Source organism: Salvia hispanica, chromosome 1 (assembly GCF_029641045.1).
Source record: "Salvia hispanica isolate PSC_SH4W2 chromosome 1, Shi_PSC_v1, whole genome shotgun sequence".
Lineage (NCBI taxonomy): Eukaryota > Viridiplantae > Streptophyta > Magnoliopsida > Lamiales > Lamiaceae > Salvia > Salvia hispanica.
In genome coordinates, this window is record NC_142692.1 from 26,037,917 (window position 1) to 26,059,142 (window position 21,226).

Below are 21,226 nucleotides of genomic sequence, written 5' to 3' on the forward strand. Positions count from 1 at the left end.
AAGATGTTAATTAATTAAGTCCATAGCAGACTTCAATTAATTAATGGACATTTATATCTTAAGCGCGAGAAATAAATTATATAAATAATGGAAACCCGGATTACTTGTAATTTCGAATTTGGATGGGGAGTGCAATATTACTTCTGTAGTGGCTGCCCGTAATATTCCAATATAAGCTTATATTAAATTGTGGGTTCAATTTAATTAGTAAAAAGCTAATTGGGAGAGCCCATATCCAAAACCTTCCATAGATCCCTGTCTGGGCCCAAAAGGAACTTAATATAAATAGGAGAATAAAGGAGACAGAATAATCACAATTTTATTTCTTGTAATTTTCGAAATTTTTGAAAATCTCCAGCTGAGGAGAATTTCGAATTCTACTCCCTTTTCTAAAAGGATTTCTTCTGTCTTCTTTATTCGAGTCCTAGTATTTTGATAAGAACAGCCCACCCTGATATCGAGATACAGTTCGGGAACCAGAGAGAAGATCTGTGGTCTAGTATTGAAGATCATCACGTGGAGAAGGCGCAAGCAATCGTCGATTCTTTGGAGAATCAAATCGGTAACTCTAAACTGTAGTATTCATGTTTAGGATCTACTTTCTATGAGCATGAATTATTTGCGTTCTAGCATGCAATTATCTGTTTAACATGTGAATTGATTAATCGCATAATCGGTCAAATAGATCCTACGTCTGATTTATTTGTTTTGTACAAGTCTTCCGCTGTGCAAGGGGCACCAAACCCCAGCAATTGGTATCAGAGCCAATTTTTGGCTCTGATTATGTGGATTAATATCATGTTATGTGAATTGTTTGAATGTATGAATTTCTTTGTTAGGTTTGTGTTTTTGTTTTTCGTCAAACTGGAAAAACACAAAGTACGGAGAAAAAGTTAAATGTTTTTCAATCAATTGAGCTGTGCAGCATGTAATCATGTACACGTGATATCTCCAACATATATCATTACTTGATTTAGTTGACTATCTTGTTTTGCCTTACGTGAATTTTAAATTCTGAGTCGGCAATTCAAGAATTGCACAGTGGCGATCCGCGCGAGAGCAGCGCCGACGGCTGCGGTGAAGCAGCAACAGTTGCAATTCGAGTGGGAGCCCTTTGTGGGCGGTTTCTCAATCTCGGAAAAACACCGAGATAGCAGCGCTGGAGGGTGCAGCAGCAGCGGGGATCGGGCAGCGGCGGGTACGACGACGCAGCGACAGCAGCGTCGGTATCACGCAGTGCAGCGCCGGAGCTGCGACATCGACGCAGCAGCGTCGAAGGAGTCGAGCAGCAGCCGCTGAGATGAGAAACGAGGAGGCTGCAGCGACGTCGCAACAGCGACGACGCAGTGACAGCAACGTCGACATCGTCCAGCGGGCACCCCGGCGATGCGAGTGGGAGCCTCCCTACGACGGCGGTCCGGACTCGTGCTATGTCACCGTGCATGGTTCGGTGAAGATTGTTTCCAAATTTGATTAGGATTTCCAAATCCTTGGATTCAATTTTGGAAATAATTCAAGATTTATTTAGAATCAAGATTTGAATATATCTTGTGGATTAAAAATTATATTAGATTTGATTTTGTATTAAATCAAGGATTAATTATAGATTTTATCCTTATTTTATGGATTTGCAGGGATTTAAATCCTACATGAATCCTAGCTAAATTTGGATAATGAGAATCTAATTTTTATCTATATTCTATGAATTTGTATGAATTTATTCCTAGAAAAATCTTAGTTGGATTTAGATAATAATAATATTATTTTATTCTTATCCTATGAGTTTATATGAATTTATTCATAGATAAATTCTAGATGGATTTGGATAGTGATAATGTAATATTTTATTCTTATCTTATAGATTTATATGGATTTATTCCTAGATAAATCTTGGATAGATTTGAATAATTATAATATAATATTATCGTATTCTATGGATTTATATGGATTTAATCCAAGATAAATCCTAGATGAATTAGGATAAACATTTATATTAATTTATTTTATCCTATGGATTTGAATAGATTTAATTTTATTGAGACAAATCTTAGATGGATTAAAATAAGTATTAATCCAAGTTATCCTTATCTTTTGGATTTATGTCCTAGATAGACTAGGATGTTAATGATATATAAGAAATCCTTATTTAATTGGATTTAGATAAATTTATTTATCTAAGAAATCCTAAGTAATGTTTGATATATTCCGGATGTCTATTCTAAATAGAATTAAGATTTGTATAAATCTTGATTGATTGGATTTTATTTTTATCTTATGGATTATGATGGAAGTGTTTCTATCTAGTAATATCCTAGTACGATTTAAATAATGATAATCCTAGATCAACGTTATCTTGAATTGTAGGATTTGATTTTATCGAAATAAAATCTAGAATAATCCTAAATGGATTTAGATAGTTGACTCTATCTTGATAAATCCTAAATGAATTTGGATAATTATTATCCAAGATAAAACTTAATTATTTAATTGATTCTGCCTTGACTAGATTAAATAATTTTCGATAATTATCATGTGCGTTTAAATGCCATGCATTAAATGGATTTATCTGTTTATTTGGTGTTTATCTATTTTAAGTGGATTATCTGTTTTATCTGCTTATGTGATAATTGTGTAAAAACCATATAAAAATATCTAAGTGATGATTACAACAAGTGCGTTGTATACGGTCTCCATCGGTTGGTTTGCAAATTTGTGAAGCTAGTTTCTAATATTATCGCCACCCATGCTGTGGGGACAATAATCCTAAGAAATAGCAAGTTCATAAGGGCAGACTTCTAAAAAATAAATAGTATGAACTAGAAAGTAGTTTCTAATATTATCGCCACCCATGCTGTGGGGACAATAATCCGAAGAAATTACAAGTTTCAGATGTTCAAACAAAATTTATGAGATAGCTTGGTTTTGTTATCAACACATGAGCATTGTTATGGGAGTGTGTTGTAGAAACAAGATTCTGTAATGCTAAATCTGATGGTCGTGCTTAGGCAACATTTGGCGGCCATGCCGTGCTGCGGTCTCTGAACTATTCGTCGGTGTTGTGACCAGTAAAAATGCTAAAATTTTAATGCGTATTGACCTCTGCTTGAGGGTACAAAATTTTAATTTTACAGTTGCAAGATACACAATTGTTTTGTGGTTATTTGCGATTATGTATTGAGCATAAATATGTGATAATAAGTTTATTTGCCAAATCTTCATTATATCATTTAATATTTGTCTGCGATCCTTAAAGAAAGTAAACTCGAATGCCTAAATTATGTAGACCGGAAACGAAAATGGATAAGATTCTCATCGCTGAAAGCTTGGAGTTTATACTCAATGATTCATGTCCTCCATTTCCTCGACATAATTCCACGAAGAATGTTCGAGAATGCATTATGCATGTACTTGACAAGCTCTTTGAGGAATAAGGTCAAGCTATTTTCCTTTTAAGTAGCTCGACAAGTCTTAGTTAATGATGATGAAAGATGGATATAAATAGAATCTGTCAAGACGATTCGATTGGAATATTCTAGAGTGACAGATGTTTTGAGGATCTTTTGATCACTCAAATAGTTTCTGACACACAAGTCATCGCCTAAAGTAATAAGAAATGACTACAAGAAGGTTTAACTGAAAAGTAGAAAATCTTCAGAATAATAGTCGTTATATTACTGTTAGAGGAAAGTAACATGATAGATGACGAATTCATAAAGGCTGCATTTTCTTAAGTCCCAGTTCATTTGAACAAAAGACTAGATATGGAAATGGGAGAGCCTGAATTGTCGTCAAAGTTTGTTTAAAGCGAGAAAAGATGCTTTGTGAGTTGGATTGACCTATTTTATAGAAGGACAGTGACTTACATGACAATGCAACTTCTAAGTAAGAGATCTTGATCCAGTTAGGTTTTTGTTGCAGTGGGAGCTATTAATGCTCAAATATTGTTTTATGGTTGATGCTTAAGGCATCATAGTATTAAAATAATATAAGTGCGACAAGGTTGAGTATTCAACAACACATCAACTTCTTAATCATTGAATGATAAGGTATTTATGGCTCTTAGTCATAAGGCCAAGAAAATACTTAGCAATTGTTCGAACTGATCTAGACTATCAAGATTTTAACATTTCGTTAAATAGCTTGAGAGTTGAGAAAGTCTATTTGATGCACTATGAGTTAGAATCATTTGATTTTTCAAGAGATTCAGAATACTTATAGAAGTGCAACATAGAAAGACTAGCAAGTCTCAATGGTTTGCACCATAAGGAGACGAGCAAAGGGTTATGATCAGTAGTGGGAGTCTAATCTCCATTAACGAATCCAAGCATTCATCTAATGAATGAGATAGTTATGTAAGAAGGAATCGAAGTCTTTCTAAGACAAGTTTGATTAAGTGATGAGTTGTGCTCATTAAGATCTTATCATTGATGGGATAAACATTAAAGAAACTACCAACATCAGTACCTTCTACAAAACACGAGTTGTGGACTAGAGCGTCTCCAGTCTAGCACATCTCAAGGTGTAATGTTGTTCCAACACGTGTTGGAAAAGTGTCCAAGAAATTGGAGTTGTGTACTGAGGCATGTTTTAAGGTTTGTCCCAAATGATGTAAGATTATAAGTTTTGTAATCTTCAAAGATATAATTCTTGTATGAAGATCAAGAGATGAACTACAAGCCTAACAGCGTGATAACTCTCAAAATAAAGAGAGAGATATCAGATTTTTCACATTACCAAGAAGTAATACCATTAGAAACTTTTGCACTAATAAAATCAACTTCAGTACCTAAGATTGTAAGAACCATGTCGTAGTGGGAGCGTTCCACTGGAACACAACAAGTTCATGGGTCTAAGAGTGTCGTAAGACTCAGTCTTAGATTAACTTGAACATAATCCCTTTAACTACAATGTAATATTGGCTAATTTGGATAACCATCTTTGAAAAGGTGATAGATTCCATATTACAATCTAAGATAGACAACATATTTTACAAGACTTGCAATACTACCTACAGGCTGTGTCAGTCAATGGGAGCAAGTATCTTTGCAAGTGTAAATGTGGATCTCAAATGACAAGACAATGACAATGGGTTATGCCCAAGGAGAATTATCTTCTCGCTATCGTTGTGTCAGGATTTAATCGATCATATTGTCTATTAGAACTTACATAAATTAGAATGTATGTATTATGATTGTCAAGACAGCCTTCTATAAATAGAAGTCTTGAGGAAATCATCTACTAGAACATTCTAATGGATATGTAATTAAGGGCAAGAAACGCATGATTGGAAGCTAATATAGACCTTCGTGGTCTTAGGCAATCATCTAAATTAGAGTATATGTGTTTTATCAAAATTGTCAAATATTTGGAATTTCACTTGTGTCCTTACCAGTGCTATAAGCACAAGGAAGTTGAAAGTGCATTATATATGGTATTATTGGTACTCTACGATGATGAAATCTACAAAAGTTGCAAACAACTAAGATTGACATCTGGCGTAGGAAACTGGTTGTCTACCCAGTTTAAGATAAAGGATTTAAGAGAAACTAATTGCATTCTTACCATCTAAGTCCTTTTAAGATCGCTAGAAAGAATGTTGAGATTTTCTTAGGAATCCTAAATCTACACATTGCTTGGAACATTTTAGCATTAGAAATTCCATGAAAAGGTTTATACCTTTCAAGATGGAATTGTCTTGTCTCTAGTCAAGTGTCGTTTGACGCTTAGTGAGATCAAGAATTATGAGACTAGTTTCAGAGATAGTTGTCTCATGTATGCTATAATGTGTACTAAGTTTGATATAACTTGTGCTTATGCATGACAAGTATATATCATATTAACCATGGCAAAGGACTTTGACTGAGGTAAAGAGTATACCATAGTGCTTGAGAAAGACTAATTGCTATATTCTAGTTTACCAGTCATTCATGTAATGTCCTTGGGGTTACACTGACTTAGTTTTATGACTAATCAGTGATCGAGTAAGTAATCCTCTGAAAATGTGTTCACCTTAGGAGTATCTTCCTAATAGCTTTAATCATAAGTTTGAGTATGCCTATGAGTATTACGTTTGGTTGTGATTACTCTAGTGAAGGCTAACTCAAGGGACACACGAGCTAATAAAGCTAAGCAATCACATAGAGAGATGAAATTAATTAAAGATCAAGTACGCAGCAAAGACATTATGGTGGAAAAGATATGATCAGAGAACAACCAAGCAGATTTTTCACATAAAACGCCTTTGTGGCAACATGTTCACACATGATGTGTAATGAATGGTGGTTCGATATATCTAGTCCCAATACCTGCTTTGTGTATAAGTGGGAGAGTTTTTGGCAGTGGGTATACTCGAAAGCATGTTTTGAGTATAAGTGGGAGATTGTTAGGTTTAGTATACTGAAAAGCATGTTTCGAGCAAGTTTCGCTCGAATAGAATCTTGCTTGTATACGTAAAACTCTATAATCCACTTTTAACCCGATTTAGTATTATTCGAGCAGTTTCGCACGAATAGAATCAGTATATTAATACATTGTGTTTGCTTGTGCATTTAGAAGATGTTTTATAAACATTTGAATGTATAAGAAGCAAACAAAGTCTAAGTCTTTTGCTTAGTAGACTGGTTGTGGGCGTCGTCCACTTCAAGGTAACACAGTCGGTTCTATGCAATGCTTTGCAAAAGACAAAGAAGAATTTCATAACCCAGATAGGCTTAGACTACCTATCGTGAAAGGTTGCAATGTCAGTCCGATTATTTCTAAGCCTTTCTGAAATAAGATGACGTTGGTGTGGTATAGCACTGAATGGATTTAACAGCAAGACGTGTCTTTATGCTATCTACTGAAAGACTAGGTCTTGATAAATAACTATTTCTTAATCTACATACGTTAGCATTGAGCATACGGTATTGATCATGTACTACTTTGACTTATCAAATGGTGCGGGTTTTTCGCAACCCAATAATCCTGATATATTGGGTAGTGGTGATTAATATCTAGCGGTGCTAGGATTGCTATTATGTTGAATCGTGCGCGAGGTGAGTCTCGTTTGATAATGTCCTCAAGAGGAGCTCGAACAAGGTTTTATTATTCGAAAAACTGGCCAGTTGGAGTTTTATTACTCTATGAATAATAAATAAGTGTCTTGCTAAGTCCACTCTTGGAATTAATAAGATATTAATTAATTAAGTCCATATCAGACATTAATTAATTAATGGACATTTATATCTTAAGCGCGGGAAATAAATCATATAAATAATGGAAACCCGGATTACTTGTAATTTCGAATTTGGATGGGGAGTGCAATATTACTTCTGTAGTGGCTGCCCGTAATATTCCAATATAAGCTTATATTAAATTGTGGGTTCAATTTAATTAGTAAAAAGCTAATTAGGAGAGCCCATATCCAAAACCTTCCATAGATCCCTGTCTGGGCCCAAAAGGAACTTAATATAAATAGGAGAATAAAGGAGACAGAATAATCACAATTTTATTTCTTGTAATTTTCGAAATTTTCGAAAATCTCCAGCTGAGGAGAATTTCGAATTCTACTCCCTTTTCTAAAAGGATTTCTTCTGTCTTCTTTATTCGAGTCCTAGTATTTTGATAAGAACAGCCCACCCTGATATCGAGATACAGTTCGGGAACCAGAGAGAAGATCTGTGGTCTAGTATTAAAGATCATCACGTGGAGAAGGCGCAAGCAATCGTCGATTCTTTGGAGAATCAAATCGGTAACTCTAAACCGTAGTATTCATGTTTAGGATTTACTTTCTATGAGCATGAATTATTTGCGTTCTAGCATGCAATTATCTGTTTAACATGTGAATTGATTAATCGCATAATCGTTCAAATAGATCCTACGTCTGATTTATTTGTTTTGTACAAGTCTTCCGCTGTGCAAGGGGCACCAAACCCCAACAGTCAATGCTGCCTAGCATACCGGGAAAACCGTGGACTGTTTCGTGAAGACGAAGCAACCGTTGACAATCATCGGTGGTGGGTGCCCGAAGGAATTCCTCGCCGAAAGCAGAACGAACGCCATCGCAAAAATTCTTGAGGCATAGGATTCCAGTTGACTCACCGACATGCAAATACTCGTCGAAGAGGTCAGCCGTTTGCCCAGTAGTAAGTTGTCGGATGGCACAAGTACACTTTTGCAACGCCGTGAGACTTTGCCGACCGGTTGCGTCTGCACCTTCTTGAAAATATTCAACGCGGGTGGACAATGTGTTGACAATACGCATAAACAACCGTTTTGACATGCGAAAACGGCGCCGAAAGTAATCTTCTGGATACCGCGGCTGGTCGGAAAAATAGTCGGCAACGAGCCTTTCATGGGCTCCCTCTCGATCACGAGGGATGTAGCGACGTTTTGCTCTAGTTGGTTGAGGATGAGGGGCGGGTGTATTGGCGGCGATATAGGCTTCATAGGCGGCACGATATTGTTCATAATATTCTTGTTCTTCGCGCTCCGCTTCCGCAATGAGATTGGTGAAATCCATTTTTGAATTTTTTAGAGAGAGTTTGGGTGAGAGAGGATGATGTAGATGATTTAGTATGAAAAAGTATGAATGAGAGATAATTTGATGTGAAAAGTGGATGATGAATGTGTGTATTTATAGATGATTTTGGGATTAAAAAAAAATTAAATCACATAAATCCAAAAAAAACGTCTATAAACGGCTCTATTTTTTGGGAATCCAAAATTTTTTTTATATATTTTTTGGTATAATTTTGAATTATTTATGAATTTTTTTAAAAAAAAATAAAAATCGAATTTGCCAACGGCTATGCCGTTGGCCAATAAGAAGACGCCACGTATGGCTGCTCAGTGGCACGGGCGTGCTCTTAGCTAAGAGTAGCGCCGTGCCGCTGGCACGGACGGACAACTCGCATCGGCGGACGGACGAGCTCGTGCTCAGCGGCACGGACGGACGGACGGCAAAACGAAACCGCTGCGGATGCTCTTAGTTCTTACTTGAAAGGATGGGAAATACAAAGGGCTTATGTTGCATAAGAAAGAGTTACAAAGATAACTGCGAAATTCTATGATTACTTAATCTATAAAAGGTGGGAGAGGAAATTGTATTTGAGAAGAGATGAAAGACAAACAAAATTGGAGAACAATAAAGAAAGAAAAGAAATTAGACATATTTAGCACCCCCATATTTAACACACTTCTATGGCGAATTTTCTAAAGAGTCTCGAATAGTAACGCAGAAAACGAAAGTGAAAATTGAGCGAGGACGAGACGATATTCAAAATTCTGAAAACTACAGAGAGAGAAAAATGGAAAATATATCTATGCATATAAATATAATATTGAATAAAATTATATAGTGGAGTATTAAGTACACTATCCTACGTAGATCCAGCCGCTCAAATTAAGTGCGCAGCAGAACAGTTCTTATAACTTATTATTATCTAAATCAATTGATAATACTAAATTACTGACGCCTCATATTATGGAGTAACTTAATTTTTATTTTAAACAGTGGTTTATGACAGACACGACTATTTTTTCAGTTATCATGTGACATGAGAGGCAAAATGTGAAAGTGGATATAACAATAATATGTCCGGATAAGAAAAATTAGTCCGGAGGGGATGGTTGTCACTTTGTGCTCACTAAATCCGCCATTGCTATGAAAGTGCCTAAACATAGATTAAATTAAGAGTGAACTACAAAAATAGTCCCTGGACTATGGGTTTATCTCGCCCATAGTCCCTGGACTTTAAAAATATCGCCAGTAGTCCCTGGACTAAGGGTTTATCTCGAAATTGGTTCTTTTGACTTTTTTTTGTACGAAAATACCCTTTGATATTATTTTGTGGGGTTTGGGCAATTTGGTCTTTTTACACTTTTAACATTTTAAATCTGACATTATTTTAGTTATGTACTAACTTTGATATTATTTCAAAATTATCATTCTTCTTCCATTTGGTTATCCTTCACTGAATTTGTTTTTTTTTTATTTCAATATTAGATTTAATTTTATAAAATTAAATTTAATATTTGAATTTTTAAATATCAATAAGTTTTTTTAATGAAAACTATTAATTCATGGACACTATAAATATTGATTAAAACTATTAATTTTTGTTATTTAATATAATATTCAATTGAATTGAAGAAGTACAGAAAAATAATATTAATCATGATGGAAAGATAAGAGTTATTCTATTTAGCCTCCATTCGGTTGTTATAATTGCTTGTGATTAAATATTATGAAGTTGACTAAAAATTTGATCCTACTTAAAATTTTATATAGGAGTATTTTTGTTGAAATTTTCTAGTAAATTTTGATTGTTTTCAAATTAATAAACGAAAACTATATTAGTCTTACATTAGATGCATATTTATTTCAGAATAAATTGTGTTATATAATTTATTTATAATTAAAGCTAATTAAATATTGATTAAAACAAATTCGTTGTCATACCTTATTGATTACATAGTACTATACACTATCAAATATTGATTATAACTATTAATTTTTGCTATTTAATAATTTTTATAATTTTTAAAAATTAAAATTTAAAATTTTGTAAAATTAAATCTAATATTGAAATAAAGAAACAAAGTGAAGGATGACAAAAGGGAAAAAGGATGATAAATTTGAAATAATATCAAAGTTAGTACATAACTAAAATAATATCAGATTTAAAATGTTAAAAGTGTAAAAAGACTAAATTGCCCAAATCCCCCAAAATAATATCAAAGGGTATTTTCGTACCAAAAAAAGCCAAAAGGACCAATTCGAGATAAACCCTTAGTCTAGGGACTACTGACGATATTTTTAAAGTACAGGGACTATGGGCGAGATAAATCCATAATCCAGGGACCATTTAATTAAAGATTATTAGTTTTAGTTTATATCGCCAACTCCCAACTCCAGTCTCCAGCCATTCGTCAGACCCAATGACCCATTCCCTAGACGCCAATTCCCATAACTCATTAATAAATGGTTACTCCTATATGGTAGACACATAATTACATAAATATTAAATAGCCATATGGAGTATATTATTTATTTTATATATATATATCGAATAAAATATCCTATTATGGCCAATCATATTATGGCTGCATAGATTCGATTACATTACTAATTATTTTTGGCCTTTGGACGATTGAGAAAAATGTTTAAGTCCCTAACTGGTGATTATGAGAAATGAGCATTTGCCTAGTATTTAACCTATTAATGACCTTAATTAATGACGCTACTTTGGAATTGGGTTAGAATTAGGATAATTGGGTGGGATTGAGAGTTTGCGCGTTTTCTGTTCTGCTCATCTCATTCTCAACCCCTTTCCTTACTCTTCTTCAAATTTATTGCTTTTACTACATTCCTCTTCTATCTCTCTCGCCCAATTCATCTTACTGCACAACACTAGAGGAATCGGAGCTCAGCCATGTCGCTGCGGCCGGGCAGCAGGGCGGAGGTGCGGAAGAAAGGCTACAAGACAGGCGTCGACGCCGACGAGGCGCGGCGGCGGAGGGAGGACAATTTGGTCGAGATCAGGAAGAGTAAGCGGGAGGATAACCTTCTCAAGAAGCGCCGCGAGGGTCTTCTCAATGGAACCTTTCCCCAGCAGACGCCCCTCTTTACTCCCGATCCGTCACAATCCCCTGCCGCCGTCGAGAAAAAAGTTTGTATCTTCCTCATTTCTTTTACAAAGTTGGCGCCTTTTGGCTGTAAATTGCTATAATACACGGTGATCTGTTATTCTTATGACTGCTGATTTGAAATTGAGGGTCCGTGTGTTGTTTGGGTTGCTGAAAAAATTATGATCTGATAGTTTTTGAGGATCTCTGGGCTGGTATTCGGCAGATTGAATCTGCTTGGTATCTTATTGGGGCTGTCTAGATAATGCAGGAGAATGAAGCCTTTTCTCGAGTGATTTTGGTTTTGTATTGACATAAAGTAATCACCGAGGAATTGAGGATTGCTGCTGAAAGATGGTGTAATTATATTATCTTCTCGATGTGCTTTGGATTTACCCTAATTTGCCCAATCAAAATGGTGAAATTAACCAATGGATGATTGTTTTCTAGTTAATTGTGATGATTGCACCTTTAATGCTAAATGACCTTTTTAGTACAGTTTATAGGTCCAAGTATTTGAGATGTGACTTGAGGATTGCCATGCATATCTTGACCTCTTATGCTATAAAATTATTGTTGGATTTTTCATAACTTTTAAAACTGGCTCTAATTGGGGGCAGCTACAGTCACTTGATTCAAATGTTGAAGTTACCAGCACTTGATGCAATCTATTTTATGATGATGCTCACAGTGAATTCCTCTGGCAGTTAGAAAGTATACCTTCAATGGTGGAAGGAGTGTGGTCAAATGATACAAATGCTCAACTGGAGGCAACTACTCAGTTCAGAAAGCTTTTATCAATTGGTACTATCTATAAAAACCTGTACTATTTCCTTTGTTTTCTGGATTATATTTGCACAATATGTTTTGTGACGTCTCAACTTTGCAGAGCGAAGCCCACCTATTGATGAGGTGATTAAAGCTGGAGTTATCCCAAGATTTGTTGAGTTCCTTTCAAGGCAAGATTTGCCTCAGCTGCAAGTAAGTTCTCCATTTGGATAATTCTTTCATAATCTTGACAAATATAATCGTTAAGTTTTTCTTTATTTAATAAGTTTGAAGCTGCATGGGCTTTGACAAATGTTGCTTCTGGAACATCTGAACACACACGAGTTGTTATTGATCATGGTGCTGTACCTAAGTTTGTAGAACTCCTCAGTTCTGCCAGTGATGATGTTCGTGAGCAGGTATCTGAAGAGTTTTTCTCATATTTTTGTTACTTCTCAACCCAATTGTCGAGGTTGCTAAATGAAAATAGTCATTATTTATTATCAGTGTCCAAATGAGTGCTAATCCATCTTGACTTACTTCTCTTTTTCTGCAGGCAGTTTGGGCACTTGGAAATGTTGCTGGCGACTCTCCAAACTGTAGGGATCTTGTTCTTGGGCATGGTGCTCTTATGCCACTGCTAGCTCAGTTAAATGATAACTCAAAGCTCTCTATGCTAAGAAATGCTACATGGACACTGTCAAATTTCTGTCGCGGGAAGCCACCTACTCCATTTGAGCAGGTTGTTAGGATATAAGATCTAGTTTCTTGGTATTTTTAATATTGGGGTTGCGGAAATTTTACTGTAAATTGCGCTTCCATAGATATGTTCTAATAATTGATAAATTAGCCTTCTGATTTAGCATGGTCTTTCTCTGCACTTTTCAGGTAAGGCCTGCATTGCCCGTTCTACGACAACTTATTCATTTGAATGATGAGGAGGTTCTGACTGATGCTTGCTGGGCTCTTTCCTATCTGTCTGATGGAACAAATGACAAAATCCAAGCTGTGATTGAGGCAGGTGTCTGTCAAAGGCTTGTAGAGCTCCTACTGTATGTTCCTTTTCTTGCTTTGTTTTTCTTTTTTCTTTAAATATATTAATCATAGTATTATTTCCATAATCTCATATTTCAGTTCATGGAATGTTATTCATTGCATCTGTGCAGAAGTACCAATATCTGGTTATCAATCATATGTTGCTAACAACAATTTGTTTCTCATGAAGCCATCCATCGCCCACTGTTCTAGTACCTGCTCTTCGGACTGTGGGGAATATTGTCACTGGCGATGATGCTCAGACACAGGTATCTGGCTACTCCATATGTTTCCTCTCTCTGCTTACTATTTTCTTCATAACTTGATGTCTTTTAGCTCTCCTTTTAGAAACTTGGAGAGAAATGTGCTTCCAGTAGTAGTCCCCTCCCCCATTTTTACCCCTGAATGCTAATGGTTCAGATTGCTGGATATACATCCATTATGATTATGGATGACCTTCTTTTTGTTGTAAAATAAATAAGGCAAATTAAGTTGTTTTTACAATTATTAATTTATTATGGTGTGAACGTATGTCATGACTAAATTAGTTATGGAAACCAATTCCCCTATCCTAAATAACTCAAAACTGTAAATTTTTCACCAACTCTCTCGATTTAATTATTTTCACAAACAATAGATCAAGTTAATAGTAATTTTATGAGGATTCTAGCGAAATTTTAATTGCATATGTTTACATTGAGAAAATTGCTATTCTGATTGTATTATATACATATGCCAATTGAGTTTGAAAATTACTGATTGAGTTTGTAATATATACTGATTGGGTTTTTAATATATGCTGATTGAGTTTCTAATATAGTTGATGGAGTTCTAATATATGCTGAGCTGATTGTGTTTCCAATATAAGCCAATTGATCTCTAATACATGCTGATTGAGTTTCTAATGTATATGCTGATTGGATTTCTCATACATAATTGAGTTTCATATATCCCTGATTGAGTTTTTAATATATTCTGATTGTGGTTCTAATATATGCTCATTTGAGTTTCTAATATATCGATTGTAATGTTAAATGAAAATGAATGCAATCAGCACAACCATAACATACAATGAACATATTTGAATAATACAATCAGTATATTTATGACATACAATCAACATTACCACAATCAATATTCAAATACAGTTTCCGTCCCCCTTTTAATATGATTTTATGAGATTCATGAGAGGTTATATTCCCGTTTCTAAGCATACTAATTTGCGTGAATCTTTATTTGTATTCCGTCATGCTTTTAATCTCAGCCATTGATATCGTACACCCAACTGTCCAGAATCGGTCCTAGTTAAACTATAAGGGCTGAATGCAGTTTAACGTGACCCTATATACAAGAATTTCGGTGTTGCTAAAGCTTTACTGAGTTGTGTCATTGCAGACACCCATAGTAGGAAGGATTTTACTAATTGGCTGGAATAGGTTCCCGTATTAAGATCTCAATTGATATATGTGGAAGACACTATCTGTAGAATCTTATATGCATGCCATCTCTTTTTTTATGTGTAGTATACTTGTGGAAGCATCTTCACTCAGCTCTTGTTTAGTTTTAATAGTTCTATTCATAAATATGACTTCATGTGTTCCGTGTCGCATTTGTTAGACAAAAAGTATGAGATTTGTTAGAATTTACACTTTAATGATAGCTAATTTTTGGGTTTCTTGACTTCAACTTCATGTTCACAGAATGTTTACTGAGTTAATTTATTTGGCAGTTTGTAATAGACAATCAAGTGCTCCCTTGCCTCCAGCAGCTGCTTACTCAAAACCATAAGAAAAGCATAAAAAAGGAAGCTTGTTGGACGATCTCTAATATCACTGCTGGTAATAGAGCTCAAATTCAGGTACCCACTCCCCCCAATTGACACCCTTTCTCTGTTTCCTGCTAGTGAATTCCTATTTTACAACTGCATGAAGAAGATCCATTTTATGGAAGCCTGCAACTTGTGTAATCCATGATGAACTTGGGAACCTACTGCATCTTCTGATCAAACACAAATTAGTGGACACTGGACACTAATTGACTTTTTCAATTTGTTGTGCTTTTCAGTGGCTGTTCATTCTCTATATAGCTAGAAGGGAATCTATGTTAGATAGCTATTATTCATGCAAATGTATTGACTGAAAATCACACCTAATGTCTTCTCGAACATGGTTAGTTGAGAGTTGACATGATAATGTAAGACATTCTATATGGAAATACTGAGAAATAGTGCAAACAAGTAAACATATTCTTTTTTTGTTAGGTCAATTATCAATTCCAGTGTTATGATTTAGTTTTGATAAACGTTGTGGACAGGATGACTTTAAATTAATCTTTTAAAGGAACTGAAAAGGGTAGATGTTTACGATCTTAATATGAGCTTAACTGAATGGAATTATATGCATGAAGAGGCAAGTTCTTTATGATCTCTATGAATATGGACTGATTTTTTTTTGTAAATTTTCTTTTTCTTTAGAAGTAAGAGAGAAGGATTTTAAAGCATTTTTTTTGTACTTTTTAGTCTACCTATTTTTCTTTTGAGTCTTGTGATTGGTTTCCTATCTGCATCTCTGTTTAATTGCTCTGGAACAGGCTGTTATTGAGACGGGCATCATTCTGCCATTGGTGCAACTTCTTCAACATGCCGAGTTTGAAATAAAGAAAGAGGCTGCATGGGCCATCTCAAATGCAACCTCTGGTGGATCTCCAGAGCAGATTAGGTATGTCAAGTTTATATGGTTATAATCGCGGAGGTATTATACTTATATATATTCAGCTGATCTTAATACTTCATTAGAGATAAGCTCAAATGTACTCAATAAATTGAATTTAAAAGGAATAGGTAGTATTTTGGAAGGACATGGTGTCAGTAGTACCTCTACCCCCAAATGTAGTCCCCTCCTCTTTTCACATTTACTCCCTCATTTCCACGGAATTAGTCTTCTTTACCTTTTCTGGATGTCCCAAAATGTAGTCAAATTTCTTAATTTAAATTGTCTTGAAACTCTTATTTGATATTTGTGAAGATAGTACCATGAGCATTAAATCAGTGTGAAATAGAACAATTGCATATAAATTTCATTTATCAAAAAACATTTCAAACAATAGAGAATGAATTTTATAGCATGCCATCTAACTGCAGCCTAAGCATTTAGCAGTATAAGGTAATTTTCAGAAAATTGTATCTCTCGCTGGTTTTATCCATTCACTTTTGCTTTTGCTAGCAAGGATCGGCAAAGACTACTACTGTCCTTGTATCTATTCTTCCGCTTTTATGATTGTGGACCTCCATATGCCGACTGACTGTATGTAATGTCAAATTGCAGATTCTTAGTGACTCAAGGTTGTATTAAGCCACTGTGCGATCTCTTAATCTGTCCAGACGCAAGGATTGTTACTGTATGCCTGGAGGGACTTGAGAACATTTTGAAGATAGGTGAGGCTGATAAAGAAAATGGCCAAAATGGTGGAATCAATATATATGCACAAATGATTGATGATTGTGAAGGACTGGACAAAATAGAGAATCTCCAGAGCCATGACAATAATGAAATATACGAAAAGGCTGTGAAGATACTAGAGAAGTACTGGGTCGAGGAAGATGAGGATCAAAATCTGGCTGATGGTGCGGATGCAAATCAGGGAGATGGAGGCTTCAGCTTCGCCAATGGCAAGCCAAATGTTCCTCCCGGAGGCTTCAACTTTGGTTGAAAAGGTTTTATCAAGTGCCTCCTGATTTCAAGTTTGCTTATGTTTTTCGAGTTTCAAACTTTGTCTATGTGTCTGTTTCTGTTCTTGTTTTCGTCTGTCATAGTTTTTGGTCTCACAAATCGTATTTTGGATTGTTGGAAGTGTAAGCTTGCTTTGTAGTCCTTTTTACATTTAGGTGTAGTCATTTCAAGTCTCGAGGGATATTGCCAAGCTTCGTTGTTTTTTGTATTTTTGTGATAGCATTGATATAAGAATGGGGTAAAATTGTTGTATGATACTGATATATATAGATACTTTTCAAACATTTAATGTTACTATCTAGTGATAGGAAGAGAAGTAGAAAGGAGTGGTGTCACCTATTTGCAATGGACTCATAGAGATCTCAGAATTCCATTTCTATCACTCACATTTGAAATCAGTAGAACATTTCGATTGCCTTTTTTCTTCTTAAAAAAAATGGATATTCGCGAATAATTCATAAATCAAAACAGTATTCCGTGAAAGGAATGGGCATGTGAAGAACGTGGCATACATCCATCAATGAATTGTGACCACCCTCAACACAATTTCTTTTTTGATTGGACGAAAATTTCCCTGCTCCTACTGTTGTTAACATCAACCTAAATAATGTGGGATGTCTCAACTACTTGTATTTATTGCTACAATTACTCTCAAAATTATTTGATTCATTAACCTAAATAATGGGGGCCGACTCCCTAATTATATTTATTTCAACCGTCCTAACATTATATGGCAACAACCAAATTGTAAGCTCCACAATTAACAATATTTTCTGAAATTTGCTTTTCTTTAAAAAAAGGGTTAATAAGTAAAACTAATTCATGTCACATAAAGCGACCTTATTTTAGCAAAAAATATAAAAGTATTACTAGTGTTTTGTGTTTCAAACTTTTAGCATATTACAGAAGGTGTTCTTAACTTTTGAAAAAACGAGAGTTGGATACATAAAAAACTATTAACCCTTCTTATTTAATTTTTGTTATCGTTTATGTGTTGAATTAAATTTCTATATAGCTAAGCATTTTTTAAAATACAGTGAGAATTGTGATATTTAAAGAAATTTGAGGATATTTTTTGAAATTAGAATTTTTTTACTATCAAGTACGTACTTTAGAAGCATCTTAGAAACAACCAAAATCGACCATAACATTTTATGAATAATTTAAATTTTCCAGAGTCATTCTTTAAGGTTTAAAAGGTAAATCTCTAAATATAATTAGCAATCGATGTGTGAAGTTCTACAACTTGTCAATTCTATTTAGTTGGACATATGTCCAAAAATTATGGGGTAGAGCGATTTTGTCAATTGTCAATTTTCACTCAACAGAAGTTGTCTTCTCTATCAAAAAATTTCCAAATGTGAAATCATCCAAAAATTTGAAAAATACATTTAAAGCGTAAGAATTTTAGGAAATCAGTAAACGCCAAGCACTATAACTTTTCCATTAAAATTAAAAAATAGTTAGAGATACGAAAGCATTACATTTCTTTTTTGGCAAAGAGGTATGCATAAGACAAAGTTTAGAGCGAGAATGATTCAATTATTGATCTTTATCTTATTGGAAGGCTTACTAATACTAATGTACTAGTATACTACTACTATACACCATGCTATTATATGTTGTTTTTAGAGTAAACTAAACATGTACGACTATAAATTAGATTAGGTTAGTTCAACTGTATAGGGAATAAACTTCCATAAATTAAATAGTATCATTACTCATCAATAATTTTTAAAAAAATCTTTCCAAATGAAGCGGGAACGGCTCGAGGTGAAAGCTTTTGAAACTCCACCCACTTTAGGAAAGACAACGTCAATCATGCCAATGATTTACATTTCTAATGCAAGACTTTTAAATAGGACTACTTTTTTTTTATTATTTGGAAATATACTTATTGCACCAAAAAGGCGATTCCATCGCCTTGGCGGCCCCCACACTTCAGTCTGACATCATGTGAGGGGGTTAAATCAGGGTACACAATAGATCGTTAAGGAGGAGACCTTAACCTACTGACTGCCAAAAGCTCATCTCCCAAGGCCTCACACTTGCGTTGGACTAATACTAGTATTAGTTACTATCACCATAGCAAATAATAAAATATAAAAGATATGGTATACTAGTATACTGTCTTCATTAGTAAGGAAACAAGTTCCTCTATGATAGGGTAGTTGAAATTGAAATTTTGAAATGGTAGTTGAGATTTGATTGACATTTCAAAGGGATAGTAATGTATAATAAATTTTACAGAAAAACTCATAATTTAACAAACTTGGGTCACACGATGTTTTGGTGACTTCCTGTCAAAAGATGGGTGGGAGCATTCTCCTTCTAACTATAACTTTTACAAAATAATAATAATAATAATAATAATAATAATAATAATAATAATAATAATAATAATAATAATAATAATAATAATAATACAAGTAGGACTGACATATTCTAATTTGTAGCTATGGTAGTAAAAGTGAGAGCCAAAATATGAGAAATCATATGGCTGGAAATGAAATACTATAAGCTTTGAGATATTATTATTTATATTTAATACTAGTAGCAGCTAATAAAGTGAATGAGGTGGGTAAACTGGAGTGCCCATAAACGTTGGAAATCTGCCTCGGATCGACCGAAGAAAAATCAACGGTTGAGATCGGCCCACAGTGTCCCCAATTATTATTAATAACTAGAATATTCGTCCCCAACCAAGAAAGCATATTTCAATATTCATCAAAACAGAAAACACACACACGGAGAGTGTGAACAGAGAGGGAAATGTCAGGTTGGACGGGGGCGACAGTTTCGCGGTTGCTGGACGTGAGCTTCTCGCTTCCGACGTCGCTTTTCCGGTGGCCGAGGCTCCTCACTTCCTACCTCACGCCGCCGCCGAGCAGCATCGCCAGCCTCACTTTGATCCGCCTCCCCGACGTGGACGACGTCGTCTGGTCCGTCATCTCCGCCATGGAATCGGTGGCGCTGGTCTCCTTCCTCTGCTTCTTCTTCGTTTTCTGCGGCTGCACTCTGTGAATCGGAAATTAATAGTCAGTATGTGGCGTGTAATTGTTCTAATATGCACTATGTTCGTGCCTCAGTTTTGTTGACTCTCGGTGGAGAAACGGCTGTTGGAATTTTGATGATGACGGCGCGTGATGTTAACGCGTGGTTTCTTCTACCCCTTTTGGGGTTTTCTGTTTAAAATTTTAGAGAGTGGCAGCCAATGATGGCCTGCCTCGTGACTGCTTTTGACTGCCCCTGGTCGAGGGTAGTTTTGTCAATGTATCATCATAAGTTAACTAATCATCTTTACTTTTCTTATGTTAGTAATTTCCATTATTACCAAGAGTCATGACTCATTACCATGTGTCTCTTATCATCGCATATGTTCTCTTAGAAGTGGAGTAAAATATAAGAATAAAATCATGCTCCTACTAGAATATATACTCCCTCCGTTCCATAATTGTAGAGATATTTCTTTCCACTACGAAGATTAAGAAAAATGGATTAAGTAAAGCTGGAAGAATAAAATAGGAAATACGAAAAAGATAGAGAGGCGAAGAGAGAATAAAGTAAGATAGAGGAAGTGATAAAAAATGTGTTGACTTTTACTAGAAAGGGAAATGATTTCACTATTATGGAACGTACTAAACTGACAAAATGACTCTACTACTACATTTGAACGGGAGTACAAATCAAATAACCCTATTAAAATCAGTCTGTTTATTCTTTTAACTTTGGGAAGAGACAGTTATCACAGTCAATGCCGCTTTGTATAGTACTATAACTTTTGAAATGAAACAAATTACTAGTATAAGTAAATGGTGGTAGTACTTTTTCAATTGAAGCCATTGTCTAACTTGCAGACGAAATAAATCAGCATAAATTGTGGAAGAGATGATGATGTCAGACTACTACTAACTTTTGACCAAGCTGTCTGATTATGACTAATCCCGTGTAATAAGCGGAAATGTGACAGCACTAATTTCTCCTAATGCAATTTGGCTTCCTTTCCAATCAAAAGAATTGTATAAGTATTTCTACTTTTTTCCCTTGTTCCTCCTTATATAACATTCGTACTCCCAATTAGTTGTTAT

General features: G+C 35.0%; 1 protein-coding gene across 1 annotated transcript; it reads left to right on the forward strand.

Moving 5' to 3' along the window:
- Positions 1–11,237: 11,237 nt before the first annotated feature.
- LOC125221961 (importin subunit alpha-4-like) lies at positions 11,238–17,422 on the forward strand. The gene is made up of 10 exons (XM_048124318.2): positions 11,238–11,651; positions 12,315–12,411; positions 12,497–12,588; positions 12,663–12,794; positions 12,932–13,117; positions 13,264–13,427; positions 13,601–13,679; positions 15,140–15,268; positions 16,000–16,127; positions 16,734–17,422. Exons 1-10 carry the CDS (start codon positions 11,415–11,417, stop codon positions 17,116–17,118), a joined length of 1,629 nt encoding a protein of 542 aa, XP_047980275.1. The 5' UTR covers positions 11,238–11,414; the 3' UTR covers positions 17,119–17,422.
- Positions 17,423–21,226: the final 3,804 nt, after the last annotated feature.